This window comes from Cricetulus griseus, assembly GCF_003668045.3.
Source record: "Cricetulus griseus strain 17A/GY chromosome 1 unlocalized genomic scaffold, alternate assembly CriGri-PICRH-1.0 chr1_0, whole genome shotgun sequence".
In the NCBI taxonomy this organism is placed as follows: Eukaryota; Metazoa; Chordata; class Mammalia; order Rodentia; family Cricetidae; genus Cricetulus; species Cricetulus griseus.
The window spans coordinates 13,846,760-13,869,653 of record NW_023276806.1 but is presented as its reverse complement, the minus strand read 5'-3'; the positions used below and the strand labels follow the sequence as shown (position 1 = coordinate 13,869,653).

At 39.9% G+C, this 22,894-nt stretch overlaps 1 protein-coding gene across 1 annotated transcript in view; it reads left to right on the top strand.

Moving 5' to 3' along the window:
- LOC103158657 (collagen alpha-1(XXIV) chain-like) overlaps positions 1 to 22,894 on the top strand; it is a 272,066-nt gene that overhangs the window by 39,990 nt on the left and 209,182 nt on the right. The window contains exons 13-19 of the mRNA XM_035450688.1: positions 11,694 to 11,747; positions 13,296 to 13,340; positions 16,123 to 16,176; positions 16,255 to 16,299; positions 16,537 to 16,590; positions 16,842 to 16,895; positions 22,360 to 22,413. Coding sequence (XP_035306579.1) covers positions 11,694 to 11,747; positions 13,296 to 13,340; positions 16,123 to 16,176; positions 16,255 to 16,299; positions 16,537 to 16,590; positions 16,842 to 16,895; positions 22,360 to 22,413 — 360 coding nt within the window. The remainder of the gene's footprint in view (positions 1 to 11,693; positions 11,748 to 13,295; positions 13,341 to 16,122; positions 16,177 to 16,254; positions 16,300 to 16,536; positions 16,591 to 16,841; positions 16,896 to 22,359; positions 22,414 to 22,894) is intronic.

The following is a 22,894-nucleotide window of genomic DNA, read 5'->3' as shown; positions in this document are numbered from 1 at the left end:
ACAGAGCTACTTAGATACCTTTCTCCATTTGTGGCACTTTCCTGGCCTAAGATGGCTTTTAGGGTGATAGTCTGTGCTGTACTGGGGCTTGAAATTTTGGTATTTATGGATACTATCTTAATGCCAGAAAACATATCTTACAAATATAATTTTTCTAAGGATCTAAATCTGTTACAAGTACACATATTTTAAAGCAACTGGACTGTGAATCTTGCAATATGAAGAATAGTCAAAGATCCCAATAATTACTTATTTCCCATTTTCCCATGGCCTTCTCAAACTCTCCTTTTAAATTCAATATTATTCTTTTGGATAATTTTTAAAATCACCTATGAATAAAAAGCCAAAGTTATCTGTGACAACACCTATCTTTAATATTTAAATTATTTAAAACATTCAGTCTTCTGAACTTTGTAACATTCCTTGAAAAAAAGCTCAGATATATTCTAGTGTCATTAAGGTTCAGAAACGGGAGGCCCGAGGTGTCTAATCCAGGTAAAAGTGGTGGGGAGGATGAGGATGAGGAGGAACTGTGGCCAGAATGGTAAATGAAGAAGAAATGCCAGCGGTCATGTTAAGACTGAGAGCAGACACACTTGCTACAGATGTGTCAGCTCCCGCTTTCTGTCTCATACTCTATGAGTTTTTTCATGATATGTGGCCTAAATGTGATGGATTTTTCACTTTGAAGACTTCAGTTTATTGAAAAAATCCACCAAACTGTCAAGAGATGCAAAATCAACTCAAGTTTTGTTTCCTTGCATCAATAATGAACTTCAGAGCTGATCTCATCTCAGCCATGGCAGGAGCAAACACCATCACCACCATGACCATTTAAGATTGTAACCAGAAGTAAAAATACTCTGTATGCTGTTATTTAACTGTACTCCATTTTACATGACATGACACTGTGTTCTTTGCATTTTAGCCCCCATCCACACACCCCCAACAGAAGCCACCTCTATTAGCATATGTCAAATTTCTAACCAAAATATGAAGATCTGGCACTGTTCAAATGGACAGTAGTTCAGTCTCATCATTTTTAATCTTTCCCACTGTAGTCTGTGGCTCTTAATTTTTCTATCTTGTTCCTAATAAAATAATCAAGAAAAAAAACATTTATAGTAATGTATAATTTCCCATGCTTGAAATGGTGCATTATTCTTTAATAATTACTTTAAGCATTCAGAACTTTGAGATAAGCCAACAGCCAATGGTTGGCATTGGTGAACAAATCAAGCATTTTCTTAGTCCTATCATATATGACTTGGACAATCACTAGTTTGATTGATTATTATATTTGGTCTTACATAGATATTGACTCAACCTTGACATCAGCCACATATAGGAAGGTTCTGATTTCCTACTCCACAATGACACAAGTTATCCTTTTGTTTGTTTACTCCTTAGAGAGTTATAAAATTACCTGAGACCCTGCTTTTGATTACCAGCACCCACATGGCAGGTCACAACTCTCTAATTGCAGTCCTAGGGAATTCAACACACTCTTCTGGCCTTCTAGGGCACAGTAAGCATGTGGACAGACATACATGCATATATAAAAGTTCCACACAAATAGTCTTAAAAACAGAGTTCAAGAAAGTGTAGAGAAATATAAAGGGCAATGTGTTCTGAGAGCCTTCATTCTACCGTTCTTCACTTTGCCAAACTGGCAAAGGTTTATTGCTTCAAAATATATGCATTTGTACAAGATTTAGACCCTGAGAGTTATATTTGAAAATCACATAAATCCAGTTTTTCCTACTTTTTTATAATAGGAAATTGTTTGCTACTCTAACATGTCATGTTTGTTAAATGTATGCTTTCTTATTTTTAACACAAATTGGCCTAGCAATATGTATAAGGCAAACTGGGCAGTTAGGGTGAGAGACAGTTTAAGGTACAGTTGATGGAGACAGTGGACCTCAGGCAGAGTTCTGACGTCATCCAAACTATGAGCTCTGTGTAAGTAGCATTATTTCTGAGCTTAAAGGATGTTGTTATAAATCACATGTTTACACTGATGGCAAATGACCACTTACTTCCCCAAGTAAACCCAAACCATGAAATTAGTTGTAGGGAGCCAACTTAGTGATGTCTGGTTCTTTGTTGTTGTTTGATGAAATCATAGTCTAATAGTGAGATGAATCTTTTCTAGGCATTCTAGATAGACAAGCAGTATTGAAATGGACACATTTTTCAAAGGATGTGTTGTTTTGATTGTATAAGAAATAATTACTTTACAACAGATAATTATCAGTTAGCTTTATATTGTTTACTTTTATTTAACATTTCTGTTAAAAGTTACTTCCCTTCAAATCTTACCTCCTGAGCACAGCCCCCCTCTGGCAGTGAAATGGTGTCTGTATGCAGTGTTTGCATAGTTAGTTGATATTTGTAACACAATATTTCTTCAGATTTTTTTAAAAACCAAGATTATTACTTTTAAGTAAGATCATTGTTTTGTTAGGAATTTGCTGTACTTCAGGGTCAAATAGTATTAAAATAGTTATTTTAGCAAATATACTCCTTGGTCTTCGGTTATTGGCACTTGAAATTCTCTCTCCTTCCTTTCATAAGCTGTCCCTCTTGTTAGATGGAGGGTAAGGCTCACGCCAAGCAGTCCATTTGGTTACAGAATTGTGTGACGCCAGCTGCATGTAGCCTTCCTTGTGCTAACTCGGGCTCTCAGACATTCAGCTCTTATGGTCCTCTTCTTCTCCTGATTACATGTCATAATTAGATCAAAACTCGAAGACCAGAAGGATAGCCCCTGGAAATCACGGCACTTTTAATAAAACTGACATTTGAAGACTGATAGATGGGTCCTGTGCATGTGTTTGCACTCTGTGGTCTGAAGTCAACATATTCTCCAGACGTCTGAGATGAGGGAAAAATCAAACAAGGTAGCAGGCAATGTTTTTGAGTCAGACTTTTAAAACTCCACGGTGCTGTTCTGGGACACGCACTTCACTGTGTATCTGTGAGACACATTTTAGAACAGATGTGCAATGAATCCTAATCTTTCGAGGCTCAAAGCAGCCGTTGATTCAAAAAGCAACAACACTTAAGAAAAACTGTATAGCAGGCAGGATTTTCGTGTACGCTAGAGAACTGCAGGTTTCATGCCTTATACCTGATTCCACATGGTTGTCAATGCAGTTCCCAAAGTTTATTTTGTAGGGCAGCAGTCAGATGTTAATTCTAAGGTTGCTTTTAGAAGAGCACTGGCTCGATTTACCAATAGTATATTTATTGTACTAAATATATTTATGTGTGGTTTCAACGTCTAAAAAATGTACACCACAGCTTACTTTCCATGTCTGAAGGCAAACAAGAAAAGGGGGATGGCATTTACTCTCAATAACACCCAGATAACAGCCATCAAACAACAAAACAAGAAACAGTATTTTAGGCTGGAGAGAAGGCTCATGCAATAAAAGGCTTCCCGTGAACGCCTGAAGACCTGGGTTCGATCCGAAGAGTCCATGAAAAATCTAGTACAGCAGTATGCCTCTGCAGTTTCGGTGACGGTGAGCTGGGGGTAAAGACACACAGGCCATGGAAGTGTGGGAGCCCACTAGCCTGGCCTCTGTGATGCAGTTCCAAACCAAAGAGACCCTGTCTCAACAAAAGGCAGAGGACACCTGAGAACCTTGGTGCTCATGTGTGCTATGGAGGCACACACCTGAGCTTGTGCAGAGAGAGAGAGAAAGAGAGAGAGAGAGGGAGGGAGGGAGGGAGGGAGGGAGGGAGGGAGGAGGGAGGGAGGGAGGGAGAGGAGGGAGGGAGGGAGGGAGGGAGGGAGGAGGGAGGGAGGGAGGGAGATCAAAATTCTTTGAGACTTCTTGGACTTGAAAGGACTAGATTACAAGTTACCAGATCATGTTACATTTAAAGTTTGAGACTGCACTAGGTTTTATTCCTGGGAAAACAAAATTGATACTCTTAAGGGATGTTTACTTTTCTAACTATAGAAAAGGTTTCCCTTCCCTCCCACACACACACCCTCGTCTCCTTCTTATACAGCTTTCTGTTGGAGGAGTCTATTTAAAGTAAGCTGTGTTTTGCCTTCTAAGCCCAGTGTTAGGAGTTTCAGACTACAAGCGCTCTCCTGAGCGGCTGTTATTAGTGTCTGTGTTTAGCCCACGGCAATCTTAAACCCATGGAGCAGACTATCTTCTCAGATGCATGTACTCTCTGAAGAAGTCACAGACAGTATTTTCTTTCCTTCAGGAAAAACTTGCAGTTCGTTGGGTCATAAAGGAAACACTGAAGTATTTTGATAGATTGCCATTAATTTTCTGATGATTTCTTCCTAATTTGGGGGAGAACCATCTATTTTCTGGTTTCTACTTTATGGAATCATCTATTGCAACCATGTTTGGCTAACTACCATATGACGAGTGTGTAGAAGATTTCAGATTCCAGGACTTTGAATATGACTCACCACAGGTTGACAAAGGGACACCCACTGCTCATTTGGAGAAAATCAGACAAGGCATGATTTCACGGGGTGTGACAGCGGCAGGTGGGAAGTCAGCTGGGTGATAACAGATGGAGAATGCAGACAGGCTTGTAAGTCACCAAAATAAGAAGTGTAAGTGACATATGGCAGGCAGACCTGGTTCATGGGGCTATGTTTTCTTTGAGGGATATCAACAAGAGTGGCAGGCGCTGTCTTAAAAAATATTTTTTGAGATGAGGGGAAGGATGACGCCAGATCTCAGAATAGGAGCATGAGGTGATGGCCATTCTTTAAGAACAAGGCAGAAATGGCTCCGAAGATGGAGGTATGGGCTAGCAAAGCCTGTCTGGCAGGATTCAGAGTCCTGTTGGAGTTGGTCATCGGCTCCACTGAGGTGCTAGGCTTCACCTTTGACTTGTGAATCAAATTGTCCTCGCTGTGTGGACAAAGAGGATGTGGAAAGTGGGTGTCACGGAGCTGGCCACACTCCAGCCTCCATCTCACTCCAGCCTTGATCTGCGGTGAACTGTTTCGTCCACAAAGGACTTTTAAATGCCAGAAGTAGATTGCATGTGTAGGATGCACGGAAGTAAATTATACAATGTACTTCATCTTTCTTATTCCAGAGAAATTATTCTGGTCTTCTTCCACTGCTTCACCTCAGAAAGATATGCCTCTCTACATACTGGTGTGCCAGCTTAGTGTATTTTTGTCTACATAATTTATTATTACTATATTTTTATTATCACTGCTTAGTGACAATTCTCTTTTCTACTTTAAGATGAATATATATAAACCTTATGCTAGAAAGAAAAAAGTAAGTAATGTAGAAGTATTTATACTGCTTTTATTTTTAATTCTGTATGTATAGTCACGTTATAACCATTTGATGATTATTTTTCTTAGTTCTATACATATTACTTTAATGATTTCTTAATATAACAAGGAAAAATAATCCTTTTATTGAACACTCTTAGCAAGAAGTTTTTCATTGTTTACACATCTCTAAACACACGGCAAGTATCTGTGAGGGATCTAAAATATGAACACCACCTGTGCATTCACACAAAAGTCACATTTCATGTTTGGAAACTTCCATGTTTGGTACCAGTATCATTGTTAGACCCAGGATAACAGGAGGCTCTGCAGACCATAAACAAACACAACAAATGTGCAGGAAAAGCAGCTGGGTGACATGCCATTCAGGACTCAGTGCCTAGCCCTACCATAGCATGTCCTATAATTTTAGACCTCAGTGTTGTTAGAGTGTAGTAGTTTTCCAGTGCCCTATGAGAAATGACTCCAAGTAGGTGGCCTTAAACAATAAATATATGTTGTTACAGTTTGCTTGGTTAGGAACTTGAAAATGGCATGTTTGAGTTGTCTAATTCATGAGCCTAAAGTTAAGATTACGTAGATGACATGCTCATCTAAAGGCTTGACTTGGCCAATAGGTTCTACCCATAAGGCAGTTTGCTTCCTGGCTGTCTAGGTAGATGCTAATTGGTAGCAGGAGATCTGGCTTCCAGAGGCTCTATGAGGACCTTCAGAATGTGAGTTCTTGTCCTGAGACGGGAGACAATGAGTACAAAGCAGAAAGGCTGCAGCATTTTCATTAAGTCAGCTTAAGTCATGCAGTGCCGCTTCTGTTTTCTGTGGATGACGATAAACGTCAGACATGATTTCACATGGAAGGGGTCTATACAAGAGCAAGAATTGCAAGTACCAAAAAGCACTGAGGACCATCACTGAGACTTATTGTCACAATAACAATTTAATATTGTGTGGGCCTCAGGGACGCCCTGAGCATGTCTTCCATGAAAGCCTGGAAGGCCTGGGGGTGACATTAATGCTGGAGACAGAAATGGCTTACAATTATAATGAGGATTTGGTCATACGGTAGAAACAGTAGGGAAGAGGAATGTTCAACTAGTTGTATGTTTGAGTGCTGTGGACTTCTACACATTGAAACTGTGGTTCTTAATAATTCAAAGCTTCTGTTGGCTGGTCTCCCTCTGTACTATTAGTTTTGATCCCAGGAGTCATAAAATTAATGTGATAGTAACAATAGATATCCTTACAAATTCACAAATATTTAGCATTGAATAACAACCGATATTTCAAATCTAGATTTACATGGATATTGCATGCAAGTTTTCTTCAAAATCTTATCATTTACCTTCTCTACTGGAAAAGAGATAAACATAAAATGCTAGGGTGATAGTCTTAAGGATACAAATATTTCATAAGATTAAGAAAAAACTGGTAAAAGTACATGTTTAATTTGGATGTTCATTGACTTGAGTTTGCACTAAAACAGCAGAAAATCTTCAAACTTTTGACAGGCTTGCGACTCTGGAAACAGTGAGTAGACTTATTACCGACCACAAAACATGTGAGCTAGGCTTTATAATTCTCTACTTAAAGATTAAACTGGTAGTTTTATTAGTTTCCTATTTCTGTTGCTGCAAGTATGTACTACAAGTATGGAGGACTGAATTTCATTGTAGGGATCCAGGCTCTGCTTAACAGTCTTGTGCTAACACCACCAGGTAGTGTTCAAGATGCCATCAGGGCTCCATTATCTTCTGGAAGTTTGATTGGCAGAAAGTCCAAGTTCGTTCCTGTTCTGAGAAAAAGTTATTCTCTGAAGCTGGAGAATCGAGGTTGTGAATTCTTACTAGCTTTGGAGTATAGGCCACCATCAGGTCTTATAGCCTATCAGCGCCTAGAGGCCTGTCACAACCCCTTGCCATGTGAGATTGTCCATTGGAGCTAAAATTATCAAACTAGCCAAGGATACATCTATTTTCATAGTATTAAGAATTTTACATACCGTCTGTAGTGTAATTATGCATTTGCATCTGTCACTGATGCTATAAGCTATTTGTTCAATGAAGCAAGTCACATGTATTACTCATAGTCAAAGAAGTGTGTAGAGTTCATGAAAACAAGAAAAGACATCTCCACTTGGTAGCAAATTTTAATTGATGAGATATTGATGAACATGTATGTAGAATAAGAAATAATAAAATCCATTCTATCTAGAATAAGGGGTGTTTAATGAATAATAAGCATTTAAATCATAAAATGGATACCAGTCATTTCAACTAAACTTCTTGAGAGGTAAAGTGAAGACACAGCAACTAACATTTACATGTGTTGGACAGTGACTGGAAGCAATAGAAAGTTGAAAGTCAAAGTTTTCTTGTGTTCCTACTGCTGAAGTAACCATACTCCTTTCCCCATTTTCCCTCCTTTTTTTCTTCTTAGGGAGAAATCGCAAACTGTAGGAGAGTTACTTCTTAAGAGAGTAACTTCTTTCCCTGGACTTCGGTGGTTCTGGAGTGGAGAGGGGTGGCAGTGGGTGGTGGGGGGTAGATATGTTAAGTTAGAGATAGTACTGAAAGGTTCAGGCATTATGCTGGCCTGCCCCTGTTACCTGGTGGAATCCACTCAGGCAATACCCTGGTCAGCCCAAGGTTCCATGGGAAAGAAGTCTGCACACAGGTGCAGAGGACCCCTTTAAAAGATAGGCCCCTGCACCTTTCTCTCTCTCTCTCTGCCCCTTTACGCTCGCGCTATCTCTCTCTCTCTCCCTGTTCCTGCTCTCTGTCCCCTCTCTCTGTTTCCCCGCTCTGTCTCTCTATGGCGACCGGCCATGGCGGTCAGCCATTACCCTGTTACTCTTCTTAGTCTACCCATTCTGCCAGTCCTTATAATAAACTTATAGTAAATATGTCCATCTCAATATTTCTCTTTTCTTCTTTTTAAACAAAAGAATAACATTTTGGCGCCCAACGTGGGGCAAGAATAACAAGTACATCCTTTAATGAGTCCTGAGTGAGGATCCAGGAATGTTTGCTGGTGTCCCAGCTTTGTTCCTGACTCCTGGCATCTTTGTTGATGGCTGTGGTAGTGTTATGTACATAGGGGTTTGTGTGTGTGTGGAAGTGGTTTGAGATTCTATGGAGAACTGCCGTCAACATTAGGTGTCTTTCTGAATTGCTTTCTGCCTTATTTTGTGAGACAGGGTCTCTTAGTGGACCGGAAACACTGTCTGGATCATGAGTGTGGAGATCCACTCCTCTCTGCCTCCCCAGTGCTAGGATTATATGCATGTGTCACCAAGCTCAACTTTTCACTTGAGTGCTCAAATTTGAACCCTGGTCTTTTGCTTTGTATTAAGCACTTCATTGACTGAGCCCTGTCTGAAGTTCTTAGTCTCTGTTTTCAGGACAACTTATTGAAATATAATTCATATAACACAAAATTCACTCCTTTAAATTTGGTATGTAATCTGATAGGATTTAGTGTTTTTAGAGTTGGACATTCATCATGCTTTCTCCTTTTAGAACATTTTCATTACCCACCCCCATCCAAGGCAGCCCAATGCTCTGAAGCATCTCCATTCTTCCTGTTACATCTGCATGTCCACTTTGCATCTCTGTGAATTTGCCCACTTTGGACATTTCTCATTAAGAGAACCACCTAGTGTCCCACTTTCCAAATTATTTCACCAAGGAAAAACATCAATCATCTCTAGTTTATTAGATTTGTGGCAATATTTTTTCTTCTGTTTTCATTACCTGGCTATCATAAATACTTTTAAATATGAATTAGCTCAATGTACTGGCTGCTTTTATGTCAACTTGACACAGCTGGAGTCATCAGAGAAGAAGGAGCCTCTAATGAGAAAAGCCATCCATAAGATCTGGCTGTCAGGCATTTTCTTAATTAGTGATCACTAGTGGAGTGATCACTAGAGATCAGATCCTTGTGGGTGGTGTCATCTCTGGGCCACTGGTCCTAAATCTTTAAGAAAACGTGTTGAGCAAGCCATGAGGAACAAGTTAGTAAACAGACTCCTCCAGGTCCTCTGCACCAGCTCCTGCCCACAGTTGTAGGGAACCATGAGTGAAATAAGCCTTTTCCTACACAAGTTGGTTTTGGTCATGATGTTTCAAACACAGCGTTGGCAACCCTAACTAAAACAGTCATGCTGAACACAGTGCTGTATTGCAGATTTATAAACTTTTTTGACAGTGATTTGATTTCCTGGGACAGTGAAAACGGGATCATTGCTTGAACTTCCACTGATACTAAAAGGAATATGGTTGCAGTATCTTCAACCACCCAGTTGTTTTTATCCTCTCATTAAAGGATAAGAGAAACTGCTTTTTGTACAAGTTGACTGCGTTTTAGGGGCATCATCAATTTCTTTTTCTGCTGTTATACTATCTTCAGAACATTTTCACTAGGTACTGGGGAAGCCAATGATTTGGTTCAGTCTTTTAGAGACAATATTTAATGCTGACTTGCCCACATAAATAAATTATGAGTGCAGTTGTATTTTACTTTTTTGACATGAATTTTAAAGTGAATACATCTAAGCATTTGTGATGGCAAAGAGCATAAACCATCTTTGTCAAATTGTCTTTATAAACCATGAACCTTAGGGCTGGCTATATGGTTCAGGGGGTAAAGACATTTGTTGTGCAAGCCAGTGACCTGAGTTTGATTCCTGGAACTCACATAAAGGCAGAAGAAGAGTTCCAGTTCCACCAACTGGCCCTCCGCACACCATATATGCACTGTGGCATGAATGCCCCACACATATTATAGAAACACAACACATATGTACACACCCAAGTGATTTTGATGATGACGATGATGATGATGAAAACTTTTTTTAAGTGGATTTTAATGTTCAGTAGAACCAATGGTGCATCATTATAGAAAGGCCTTCGTATACGGTATTAAGCACAAGTAACTGGGTATTGAGTTATTCTGTAATAGAATCATGGTGGGAAAGTCTGTTGTCAAAGCTTCACAATGTGGAATTCTCAGGAGACATTTCACACTGTAAACACCTTCCATTTGCAGTGTTGGGGTGTGTTGTGTTTTCCCTTATAAAACTGTACTTCAAAGACTGAGTTTTCATGTTTTTATCTTGGAATAATGAGCTATTTGATGGAATATTGTAAAACAAGATTCTAAAACTAGGCTACCTTTGTTTGCAAGAGCTTACCTTTCCCTGTCTTTAATTTCTTCAGATACAAAATGAGGACACTGGGATCCATGAAATAGACCTGTTGTGAAAATTCAATACACATAAATTACACTGTGTCTAAAGTCCAAGATATGGAAAGTGCTTGCTGATAGTCACTCTCTGGTTTAGGCCTGGGGACCACATGGGACCGCAAAGGCAGCTAATGAGTTAGGCGGCATCCTGCTGATGTTCCCTCTCGTTCAGTGACTATGTCATGACAAAACGATGCTATCTTTACTTTTTACTCTTATTTGTATATTATGAGGTATATAAAATATAGAAAAGCTGTTTTCTAAAATCAACAAAATTTAATCAAAAAACTGGATTACAGATAAGGATTTAGGAAATTGATTTTTCTGCGCGCGTGTGTGTGTGTGTGTGTGTGTGTGTGTGTGTGTGTGTGTGTGTGTGTGTGTGTGTGCTCACTCATAGGCACATATGTATATGGAAGCAAGCAAGAGGTATCATTGTCAGTGGCCATCCACCTTGGTTTGGTTTTGTTGTTTGGGACAGATCGTATACCAGGCTGAAGATCACCAGCTTAGGTAGGCTGGCTGGCCAGGGAGCCTCAGGGGTCTACTTATCTCTGCCTCCCAAGCATTGAGATTAATTAATAATTAATTAATCAGCACATTAAGCACACCACCGTACCACCATGCCATGGCTTTTTCACATGGGTTGGTGCAGCATGCATTCTACCAACTTACTATGTCCCAGACCCAGGAAATGCATAGTTTCTGTTATAAAATTCTTGACCCAGGCACTCTGCATATATGTTATAGTTGTGAAGCTTGGTCCTCTTATGGGACTCTTTACAGTGGGAACAGGGGTCGTCTCTGACTCTTTTACTGGCTTTTGGGACCCTGCTCCTCAGACTGGGTCACCTTGCCCAGCTCTAATACATGGGGAGGTGCTCAGTCTTAGTGCAGGTTGATATGCCATGTTTTGTTGATACTCATGGGAGAACTGCCCTTTCCTGAAGAGAAATGGAGGAGGAGTGGATGGGGGGGGCAAAGGTGGAGGGGCTGTGAGGACAGCAGCGAGCGGAAACTGTGGTAGCATGTGAAACAAATAAAAGAAAAAGAAAGGCTTTATAACGCAAAAAGAAATCCGTGAAGATGGGTTCTTTGTGTATTCCAGCTTTGACGCCGGCATCTTCTTCTTTCTCTGCAGGGTTTTCCAGGTGACTTTGGAGACCGAGGCCCTGCCGGTCTGGACGGAAGTCCTGTGAGTACCCTGTGAAGGTCCATGCTTACATTCTAACATCGCTCATGCTTTGTAGCAACTGCATTACCATCCTTATGAACGTATTTGCAAACGATACAGCTGGACGCTTTCCACACCTCTGTGCACACTCTCGTTTATCATTTTTCAATATAAGAAATAACTCAAAGTTGTTTGGATAAACCTCCATCATGGCAGATAGTCATTAAAGTCACTCACTTTAGCCATGGGTGAACTTGGGTAACTATGACCACAACACTGACCTTCATACGGGAAGGAACTGTTTCTCAGTTCTGCACAAAGGTCTCCACTTGGGGTTTTACAGGTGTCACTGTGGAGACTGGGGAAAAGGTGCCGTTCAAGAATTGTTGCATTTCATCAAAACAGAGTGGTGACAGAGTGCTGGGTTTCCAAGTGCAGAGAAGTTTCACTTTTTCTCCTTCTGAAGAGTCCAATATGCATATTACTCTATCAGATTTTCAAGTTATTAGAATCAATGAAAAATTCGCCTAGTCTGAATTGTGACTCGTTTCTATGTTTATTTATATGTGAGTCAGTATCACAAAGAGTATAAACATGTTTTCTTTTTAAAATTCTCTTTCTAACTTACCATTAGTTAGGTGACTTCATAGGTTTGGCTAAGGTTTTGCTTGTGTCTAAGCCATGGAATTTAAGAGAAAAGTAGAATTGAATCAGATCAAGTTATTAAATATTTGAGTAATATTTTGAGTAGGATATTTATCAGTTTTTTCATGCCAATGATTGGGGGTGTGCTTCTAATTTCAAGTGTAATGAAGTAATCATCACTTAGATTTTAAAATATATACATTGTGTACTTCCAGACCCCATGTGAAGCCATTATTTAATTGATTGGCAATTTTATACCCCTGGACTCTATTAAATCTGGACTCAGCATATTTAAAACATGCTTTGCAAAATATGCTGTTTAAAATATATCATAATTCTTCTTGAATATCAATTAAGCCTTTAAATGCAAAGGTAAACTGGATGTTTTTAATGCGATTTACAGGATTTTTTTTTTAATAATTTACCATGTCTGTGCTTCAAAATGTAAGCCAAGGAGTGGGGAGGGATTTTCCTTGTTCTCTGCAAATTCAGTGACACACCACACTATGGTTTTTATGATAAGGAAATCAGATGTTATTTCTGTTTTAACATAACAATAAAGGTAGAAATTTAAAGCAATGTTCTTCAAAAGATGTGATGTCGCTTTAGCCATCTGAAAATGCTCTTCTAAACTCTATATACTCAGCACCTGTCTTTTCATGCAACACACAGGCCAATTTGTCTGTAATGTTGATTATGGATTCCTTTTGTGTTAAGTACTTAGAATTCATAGAGAATTATATACCCCAACCTAGAGGGTAATTTTAACATCTCAAAGAACTTTTGAAAGAATAAAGCAATTTATGCTTTACAATGGAAGTTGATTTTGACATTATTTCCTGGGATTATGTGTCATCATTTCAGAAAAACCCTCAGCATATTGGAATCATAATGAACATATTTTGTACATTTGTTTCGTAACAGGGTCTTGTAGGTGGCATTGGGCCTCCTGGATTTCCAGGTATTAGAGTGAGTATCACTAAATGTCATTTTGTGAAATAGCTTATTGTGTAATTTAAACTGTTAGCTGTGCTCTAAGAACTTGGTCAAATGAATTTCATGTCACTGCTGTATGAACCCTACTGAAACATTTTTTTCAAACAGACAGGAATTTTGACTAGTAGTATAAATCAAAAAGGTAATTGCTGCTTTTGTGGTAGGCAGAAATGGCTTTCTTCTATACATTAATGTATGTAAACATGCATAGATTTATAACTGTCTTGTTAAAAGGCATTATCAGGACTCAGTGTCTTCAAAAGTGTAAGACATAGAAAAACCACTTCCTGTGAGAATTGTCTTTGCCACCCAGTTGAAGGCCAACAGATGCTAATGCCTTCTCTACCTACTATGGTCTTCCATGCTGTTGGCTACCATGCTTTGCTTTCCTAACTACTCCAGTGATATACTCGCCTATGAGCATGGCAGGCATGGTTAAAAAGTTCAGATCTCAGTCCGTTCTACAATGCATTCATGTGAGTGCTCATGCATTGGCTGGAGGCCCCTTTGTCTAATAAGGTGAAGATATGCTTTTGATCTCTTTCTTTGACTCAGAAGTTCGCTGCTGTTTATAGTTTTAGGGGTTCCTCTTTCTTTGCCCCCTGGTGTTAGAGCCCAGACACCCTCAGCTAAGTACCTATGCAGCTTCTGTATGTCCCACATTCTCCCAGAGGGAACTATGGTAGGCGGGGAATCCCTTCAGGTTCCCTTGATGAGCTGAAACTCGCATAAAGCCATCATGCATTACTTTTTAGTAGGCTGTAATTTTGCAGGACAAGGATTTGACACACAATTTCTGGTATGCCAATATAATGCTTCTCTATTTGCTACTCTATTTTTACCATATACTCATCTGTTTTAGTGAGTTCTTCACAGAGCTTCCCCCACTATCTCCTGATCTTAGTGGTGTTTCTTTTAGAGGTACAGGAAGAGTAAAATAAGTTATCGTGCATTCAAAGGGCATTCATCTCAAAATGCCAGATTAAGCAGCTCAAGACAAATTTAACTAAGACAAAATTAAAAATGCTATATTCTCTGTGAAAAAAAAATGACACCGTCTTTTTGTTTGTAAAATATCTCTCTGGCATTAGATAGATTATTTCTGAACAACTCTCAAACACAGAAATTTATTGTGTTTTTTTAAAACTAGCATGAGCTTTAAAGCTATGAACTTCGAATAAACCAGCCACTGTAGTCACACAAATGACTGTTTCCTATGGATAGCATTTGACATTGCAAGCAGTGACGTATTGAATATTTATTAAGCTGGGAAGTATTACCCTTTGCTACTAACAGTCCCACACATTTCAGCATTAAACACATTGGGAATAGTCTCCAATGCATCTCATAAACTTTAAAACTCTTCCAAAAGTACCACTGTCATGTTTTCCATTCTGAAATTTGCATCATGCGAATGTAGACGACTGCCCACGCAATAAGGAAATGTTGGGAGCTAGAACTCTAGAAAATTCTATGTAAAATAGAAATATATTTTAAAGTTCATTCCTTCAGTATCCACTTGACATTTTATCTGAAAACTGTGGCATCACATTTATTAGGTTGAGTCTGTGGATGGGGTGGAGAATGCCATGTGTCTATTCTCAGCTAATGCACAGATTAAGAGAATAGGGGAGACAAAACTAAAGACATTTGGTACTGGTCACCGTGTCTTCAAAGACTGGGAACGTGTCAGGAGGAAGAGCATGGCCAGGAGACAGGGCAGAATTCTGGCTGAGGGCAGATGTAGTGGAGGAGGAGGAGGAAGATGAGGAGGAGGAGGGGGAGGGGGAGGAGGAGTCGGTAAACACAGAGCGGGATCTGGAAGTGTGGCAGGTAATCTAAGAGACCTGGGATGCTAGCTCAATAATTTGAATTCTAGCTACACTGAGTGACATTTTTAGAATCTCAGAAATAGAAGTTTCAGTTGTTGCTTTGCTTTTGGAGACATGGTTTCCCTGGATGGGAGTCCTGAGAACTAACCAGGCCACTGTGAAACCAAGGCTGGCCCCATACTCTTGCGTGCTGGGGTTACTGGTCTCAGCCACTACATCTAGCTTTGAAATTTTTGTTCTTTGTTGTTTTAGAGATGTCCTCTCACTATGTTGTTATGTTGCCTGGGCTGATCTTGAATTTTCCACCCTCTTGCCTCATCCTTCAGAGTGGCTGGAGGTATAGGAGTGTAATCAGCCATGGCCACACAAACAACTTTCTTACATTTGGAAACTTATGGAGAGAGGTCTGAACCAAAGTGGTTTTCAGGATGAAGAGTGACAAGGAATCCAGGAAAGTTAATGAGAAGGAAATTTGGGTTTCAACACCAGAAACCTATCCTCTCCTGCCTACCTATCGGCCGTTCATCTCTTTATTACACCAATCAGAAGGTGCCTTAGGCAGATACATCTTCAGAGTGTACAAAAAGATTATCCCACAACATATAATGAATAAAATAGGACGCTAAGGTAGTTGATTAATGTATTTGACTATTTGAGGGGATCTTGACATTAAAATATTTCTACCCATCTGGAAAAGCTGCAAGGTGAGTGTCAGGAACAGAGAGCTCAATGGAGGGAAGGCTCTAACTAGAGGAGAACCAGAAGGCATCAGGAAGAAGAATGGGCTGCCTATGGCTTAAGAGTTCAATATTGTTTTAAAAGAGAAGAAAGGTTGCTTTCAGTTCACTAACATTTTTAACTGTACCATGCCCTCTTTCTAACCCTAATGAGTGCTTAATTATATCTTCCTTACCATTTCTCAGGGAGATGTTGGTCCTTCAGGACCAATTGGACCCCCAGGAGCTCCTGGCCCAATGGTATGACTCTTTTTGCTTACTGATATTTCTCTCTGATTTCTCCATGATGTCACAAAATATCACGATTTGTATTTCTAGGGTCTCTCAGGAAATAGAGGACCATCTGGAATCAAAGGTGATAAGGTGATTTCAATATTAAAATTATCACAGAGATAATTCCTCACCCCAGTTGGTTATTTTGTTCAAGTCAACAGAAATGATTCAATATTTTGGTTTTATTTGCACGGTCTAATTTGTACTAATCAGTTTTCCTAAGAAGTAGGTTAAATCATAGAGTTTTTCTTCTATAAAAAATACTTGCCTTCCTGTGTGTTGCTATGCTTATAATGCACTGCCTTTCTGTGAAATTGTGCTTCCTAGGGTGAGCAAGGCATGACAGGAGAGCCAGGAGAACCTGGGTATCCTGGAGACAAGGTAGGTACCTCTCATACCACTCATTTGATAAAAATAAGAAGTAAAGGGACGAATTCAAAGAAAGGGATTAAAATAAGAACTAAAGGGACAGATTCAAAGAAAGGGATAACATTATTTCAACCATGCATTTTGTAAGGATGTGGCATCAATATGATTTCTAATTCTAAAATATATCCATGAATATTTTCAGAAAGTATGCCAAGTAGAAAGTTTTCTTTAATATAACATTTCCCCTCTAATTTTTCTCCCAGGGCACCATTGGGTCACCAGGACCACCAGGGATAAGAGGAAAATCGGGGCCTTCAGTAGGTTTGAGCCTTCACTTTTGTGTGTGTGTGTGTGTGTGTGTGTGTGTGTGTGTGTGTGTGTGTGTGTGTGTGTGATAAGCACAGAGTTTTGGTGTTTAACAGTGTTAGCTTATCAGCCCTACATTTTCTGTCCTCAGCCTTAGAGGATAGTTTGCCTTCGGGTTTTCAGCACTTTCTTCCACAGAAATATTCCTACCATAGGCCAAGGACAAAACCATAAAGAAAATGAAGAAAGTTTAAGTCAAAAATAGACCTGTGAATTTTTAAAATGATAATGATCTTACCTAAGCCTTATTCTTTATGAAACGTTAGGCATTGTTGTAAGAATTATATATCTGTATAATAGTCACAACAATTCTTTGAAGTTGGCACTATTTATTTTGTAGACTAAAGGAATTGAGACAGAGAGTTAACTTGTGTGAGGTCCCATAGTCAGTCAGAGAACACCTGAATAAACCTAGGTAATGAGGTATGCCACAGCCAAGGCTTAGTCATGGTGCCATGCTGTTTTAGGTTCTTAATATTAAAGGCTGATTTAAGATGTTAATATTTTCTGGGTGGTGGTGGCACACACCTTTTATCCCAGCACTTGGGAGACAGCACAGAGGCAAGTGAATCTCTGAGTTTCAGGCCAGCCTGGTCTATAGAGAGAGTTCCAGGACAGCCAAGGCAAAAAAAAAAAAAAAAAAAAAAAAAGACAAAAAAACCCATCTCTAGTCTGTCTGGGAAGCTGGATGCCAGATGAGAGAGACCGTGTAGGGATGTATCACTCAGGGCCCTTCTAACTCAGTTGGTTAGAGTGATACTTTTAAAAGACAAAGAATTAGAGAAAATTCCCTTTGGTAATAGAAGCTTTACCTGTGGAAACAGCTTGGCGGATGGACTGGGTGGTATAAATATTTTGATAATTTGAAATAGACATTTATGACTTTAAATGTTTGTCATTATTGAAGATACATCCCAGTTAAATTTAAATTGCGTATAGACTTAGCTCAAATTTTTAAACAGTAGCTTCATATAGAAATAAAAGCTAAAAAGTAAAAAAAAAGTCTCTAAAAGCAAAAAACAAATGAACAAAACCAAAAATGTTAATGTTGTTCATAGCTATAAAAGGTGGTAATAGATAGAAAAATTGATGTAGAATTAAAGTACACAAAAATATATTGAGTAGCTTCCTGGGGTTTCTCTAACTCTGTCCCTTCTCTCAGGAAGCAGGGTTATGTTTCAGAACCTCACACAATCCATCAAGTACTCTGAATATTTCTCAGGAATTACTTAATCCAATGAATACTTTGGGGGATTTTTTCCAATGATAGCCAATGGATGACCTATTTTTATTTTGCATTAATCTAATTAAACCTGTGCCCAAGGCTCCTGCTCTGAAGTTGAAACTTGAAAACTCTACAGTCCATTAATAGGACAGGAGAGCTGGTCAAGAAGACAGCTAACACTTTAAAGGAGCCTAAACTAAGCAGCAGGGACTTTTTGGTATCTGAGGTGATTTGGAAAGAAGGCTAGAGCCTTCTTTTTCTTCCTTTTTTACATTTTAAAGGTTTTCATAACCCTTTAATAGTCACAAGAAGTTATAGAACACAGTTACCTAAGTTAGATACTATTAAATAAACTCATGTTATTCTCCTATGCTCTGTAAGTCATATTGTAAGAGCACTGAGGTCAAATTCAGGCCCACATGCGGCTAATGTTGTTAAGTTGCTCATTCTCTGATCCAATTTATATCATAGCATATTCATACCAGGAGAAATAAATAATGAGTCTAACAGATAGGACATGTGTTTAAGTCCCACCTCTGACATTGGACTTCTATGAAAGTCAGACTGTAATATACTTAATGCTTGTGACTACTTCTGTTGAAGAGAGAGAGACTTTGCTGTGCATTGCTATTTCTGTAGTCTAAGCTAAGAGAAGTATACTTTATGTTTGACATACTAACTTAATGTTTTGTTCATAAAAGAAGTCACAACAAATGCTAATTTAAATTCACTTATGGTGAGGGGTGAAAAGGGTCTGAGTGAGTTTTACTGACTCACTGTCCACCTTTCTGTGTTATTCTAATAAAATAATTTAATGTCAGTGGGGACTCCATTAGCAAGAACATGGTTGACCTTTTGTAGTTTTGTCAAACCTTTGAAAAATATATGTGTGCCGGGTGTTGGTGGCACACGCCTTTAATCCCAGCACTCAGGAGGCAGAGGCAGGTGGATCTCTGTGAGTTCGAGACCAGCCTGGTGTCCAGAGCGAGTGCCAGGACAGGCTCCAAAGCTTCACAGAGAAACCCTGTCTCGAAAAACCAAAAAAAAAAAAAAAAAGAAAGAAAGAAAAAGAAAAATATATGCTTTGAGCTCAAGCTAGCTTACACTCACAGCTGATTTTCATGAGGGCTCGGGAGACGGCTCAGTAAGTAGTGTTAGCCTCGAGACATGAGGACCTAACCCTGGAGCACAACAGTGGTGCATGCGTGTTTGTGATTCCAGTGCTAGGGAGGACGAGGAAGAACGATCCTGGGGGTCCCAGGGAGGGACCCTGTCTCAAAAAATAGAGTGGATGATGCCTTAAAATGGTACCCAAGATTGACCTCTGACCCTGCACACACACACACACACACACACACACACACACACACACACACACACGCACGCACGCACGCACGCACACACGCGTGCACACACATACATGTGCCCTCACGCACGCACACACACACATGCATGAACATGCAGTCTTGCACACACATGCACACCCATATGAACACACACATGTAATATATTAATGAAGGAACCTTTTCTTTTGGGTGCCTACACTCATTTGTATCTTACTAATACCAAGATATTTGGCCTGGAAACCTTCTCCAGCAAGGATAGGAGACTCTTATTTTATGATTTTGTTTTTACACAAAATCAATTAACATATTAAGAGAAAAACTGCCACACTTGCTTATACAAGTTTGTGCCTACCTAAAAGCTTTGCCTGCTGCCATGGAAGGAATGACTCTTGAGGATGTCTTCCTCGGTCCTGGCTTTGCTTTTCTATTCTCTTAGTCTTTACTGGTTGCTATGATTGCTTCCAAGTGGATCTGAGTTATAACATGAAAGAATATTTTCCAGATGTAGGAACAGCCTGATTCGGAAGGTGTGTGCTTTCTGGAACAGGGGAGGTTTTGTTCAGCAAGTTCAGAAGTCAGGGAAAGCTACCACTCTGCAAGGGTCAGGAACTATCCTCCCCTGAGCTAGAGAAAACAAAGACTATTGTGTCCTTAGAATTTGTGTGTGGAGGGGGCAACCCACAGGAGTCTGCTCTTTTTGTCTACCATGTGACTGGTGACAAGGCTTGGTGACAAGTGCTTTGGCCATTGGGCTATCTTGCTGGTCCCCTTACCATTTTTACACTAGAAGTTTCTTTATTTATAGAAATTCACTTAACACTGTGCCATTCTGTAAGCTACTTGAAAATTCTTCATAAAATGTTTTATAAAGGAAACTTGACATCCACAGAAAGATGGTAATTTAAGTTCTATAAAAAAATTATTATTATAAAAGGTTAATAAAATTGCTCCACAATTTGTTTTTTAACATTTGCTTGTCAATTAAATCAAAGGCCTGAGGGTATGCTATTTTTTTCCTTGGGTGCTTCTAGTCGGCATGCTAATCGGTTTTTGCCACTAGAGGGCCCCAGTGAAACCCACCCATCCCTCACTCTAAGAGAGGTGTCCCTTCCACACTGATTCAGATGGGCTACAAGTTTGTCTTTGCCATTGGAAAATGGCAGCTGTCTGGATTCTAGTGTGGTCGTTGTCCTGAGCCCCTTCGTGTCGCCTGTCTTCACACTGTGAAGGGAGCCAGTCAATACGGAAACTGCAGTTGTTGGGAAATGGACCCCTCATGCTAGATCCTGAAATTTGATGTCATCTTGGGCCTGGTTTAATCAGATTAAAAGCTCATGCGGAGGCCTAGAGCAAAGGCAGACAATTCAACAGTTTTCCTTTGAAAGTAACACTGCCTTCATATTGATTTCCCTGCTCTGTGCTGTCTCCCGTCGGCAGCGGCGATGCCTTCCCTGGCTTCAGGATCAAACCCACTCCCCTCAACATTGAGTCCAGGATCAAAGTGATCTGGGAATCACAGGCAAAGCCAGGCCAGGAGCACAGGAAGTGAACAGTCCCTCGCGGTCACTTGGGTTCATGTCATGATCCTTCCGTGTGGCCTGACTCTGCACTGTCCACACATTGTCTCATTTAACCCTCACAATGACCAATGACTCCGAGAATGTTAGCATTGTCGTTATCCTTCCATCTTTTTGGTGAGACCAGGGAGAGTTAGAGACGCCTAGCAGCAAGGTGAGTCACATCATTCCGTCAAGCCACTGACAGTAGCAAAGAGGTGAGCAGTTTTCAGAGGCGCCCCGTGGGACTCTGATTACATAAAAAGCAAACTCTCTCCTAGAACCCCACACTGCTGCTTTATCAGCCTGTCTCTGGAGAGACATACATACATACACACACACACATGCACACATGTGTATACACATACACATACATATGCATACACACACACATGCACACATACATACATGTGTATACACAGACAGACACATATGCTCACACATGCACACATATATACATGTGTATACACATACACACGCATATGCTCACACATGCATACACACACACACATGCACACATACATACATGTGTATACACATGCACACACATGCTCACACATGCATACACACACACATGCCCACATACATACATGTGTATATACATACACACATATATGCTCACACATGCATACACACACATGCACACATATATACGTGTATACACATACAGACACATATGTTCACACATGCACACACACACGTGCACACATATATACATGTGTATACACATACACACATATGCTCACACATGCATACACACACACACTTAGACACATATATACATGTGTATACACATACACACACACATATGCTCCCACATGCACACACACACATGCACACATATACGTGCACATAAACTGATACACACATACATGTGCGTGCACACATGTATACAGACACACACGCATGCCCATCACACACCCAAGCATACTTTCACACCTCCGCTCTTCTTGCCTGAGCCCCCTGACTGGTTAGTTTGTCTGTATGACTAACGGAAGCAAGTGTATGTTACACCGCAGACATTGCGTACAAGTAAGTTTCATGGTGACAGTGTGGTCTATGAGTGTCTATGAAGCCTGAAGCCAGGAAGGCAGCTAATACTCTCAGGTGATGACATCAAATGACAGGGAAGAATCTGAAGACTTGACAAATTAAATCTCTCGAAAGTCATTACAACTTTGTTTGACATAATGTAGTAAATGCTGTTCAATTGCAAAATGCTAGTTTCCACTTTCAGTTATGTTTTTTAAGTTAATACTTTTATTTTTATTTTTCCCTCCCCTTTTAGGGACAACCAGGTGACCCAGGACCCCAGGGACCATCTGGCCCTCCAGGACCAGAGGTAAATCGTTGATTAAAAGATAATACATTTAAAACAAAAAATGATGAAAATTAAATTTTCTTTACAAAACATGATTTTTGCGGGAAGCGTGAGAAAGATTCTCTCTGAAGTTTATCTATGAAAAGCAGTTTAGACCACGTTTACTCCATCTGGGATCCTAAGGAAACAGGAGATTGAATAGGAATTGAAGCTCATGGAGCCAGAGCACTTTCAAGCTCTGAATCCTTTTCATGATGACAATGGGAATTTAATCTAAATTTATGGTTCATATGTGCTTAGTCAGGAGGTACACGTGTGTAATGTTTCCCAGGCCCCTGAGTTATGACTGGGACCCTCACAGAGGGTTCCACACTCATCCACTAGTGTGGAACGTGTCTTCGGATTTGGGGACATTTTGTATCCCAGGGTGTTTATTGGAGACGCAGACTCTGAACTGTCCATGTTTTTATTCTGTTGAAATCCCGGCCCATTTGTCTCTTGT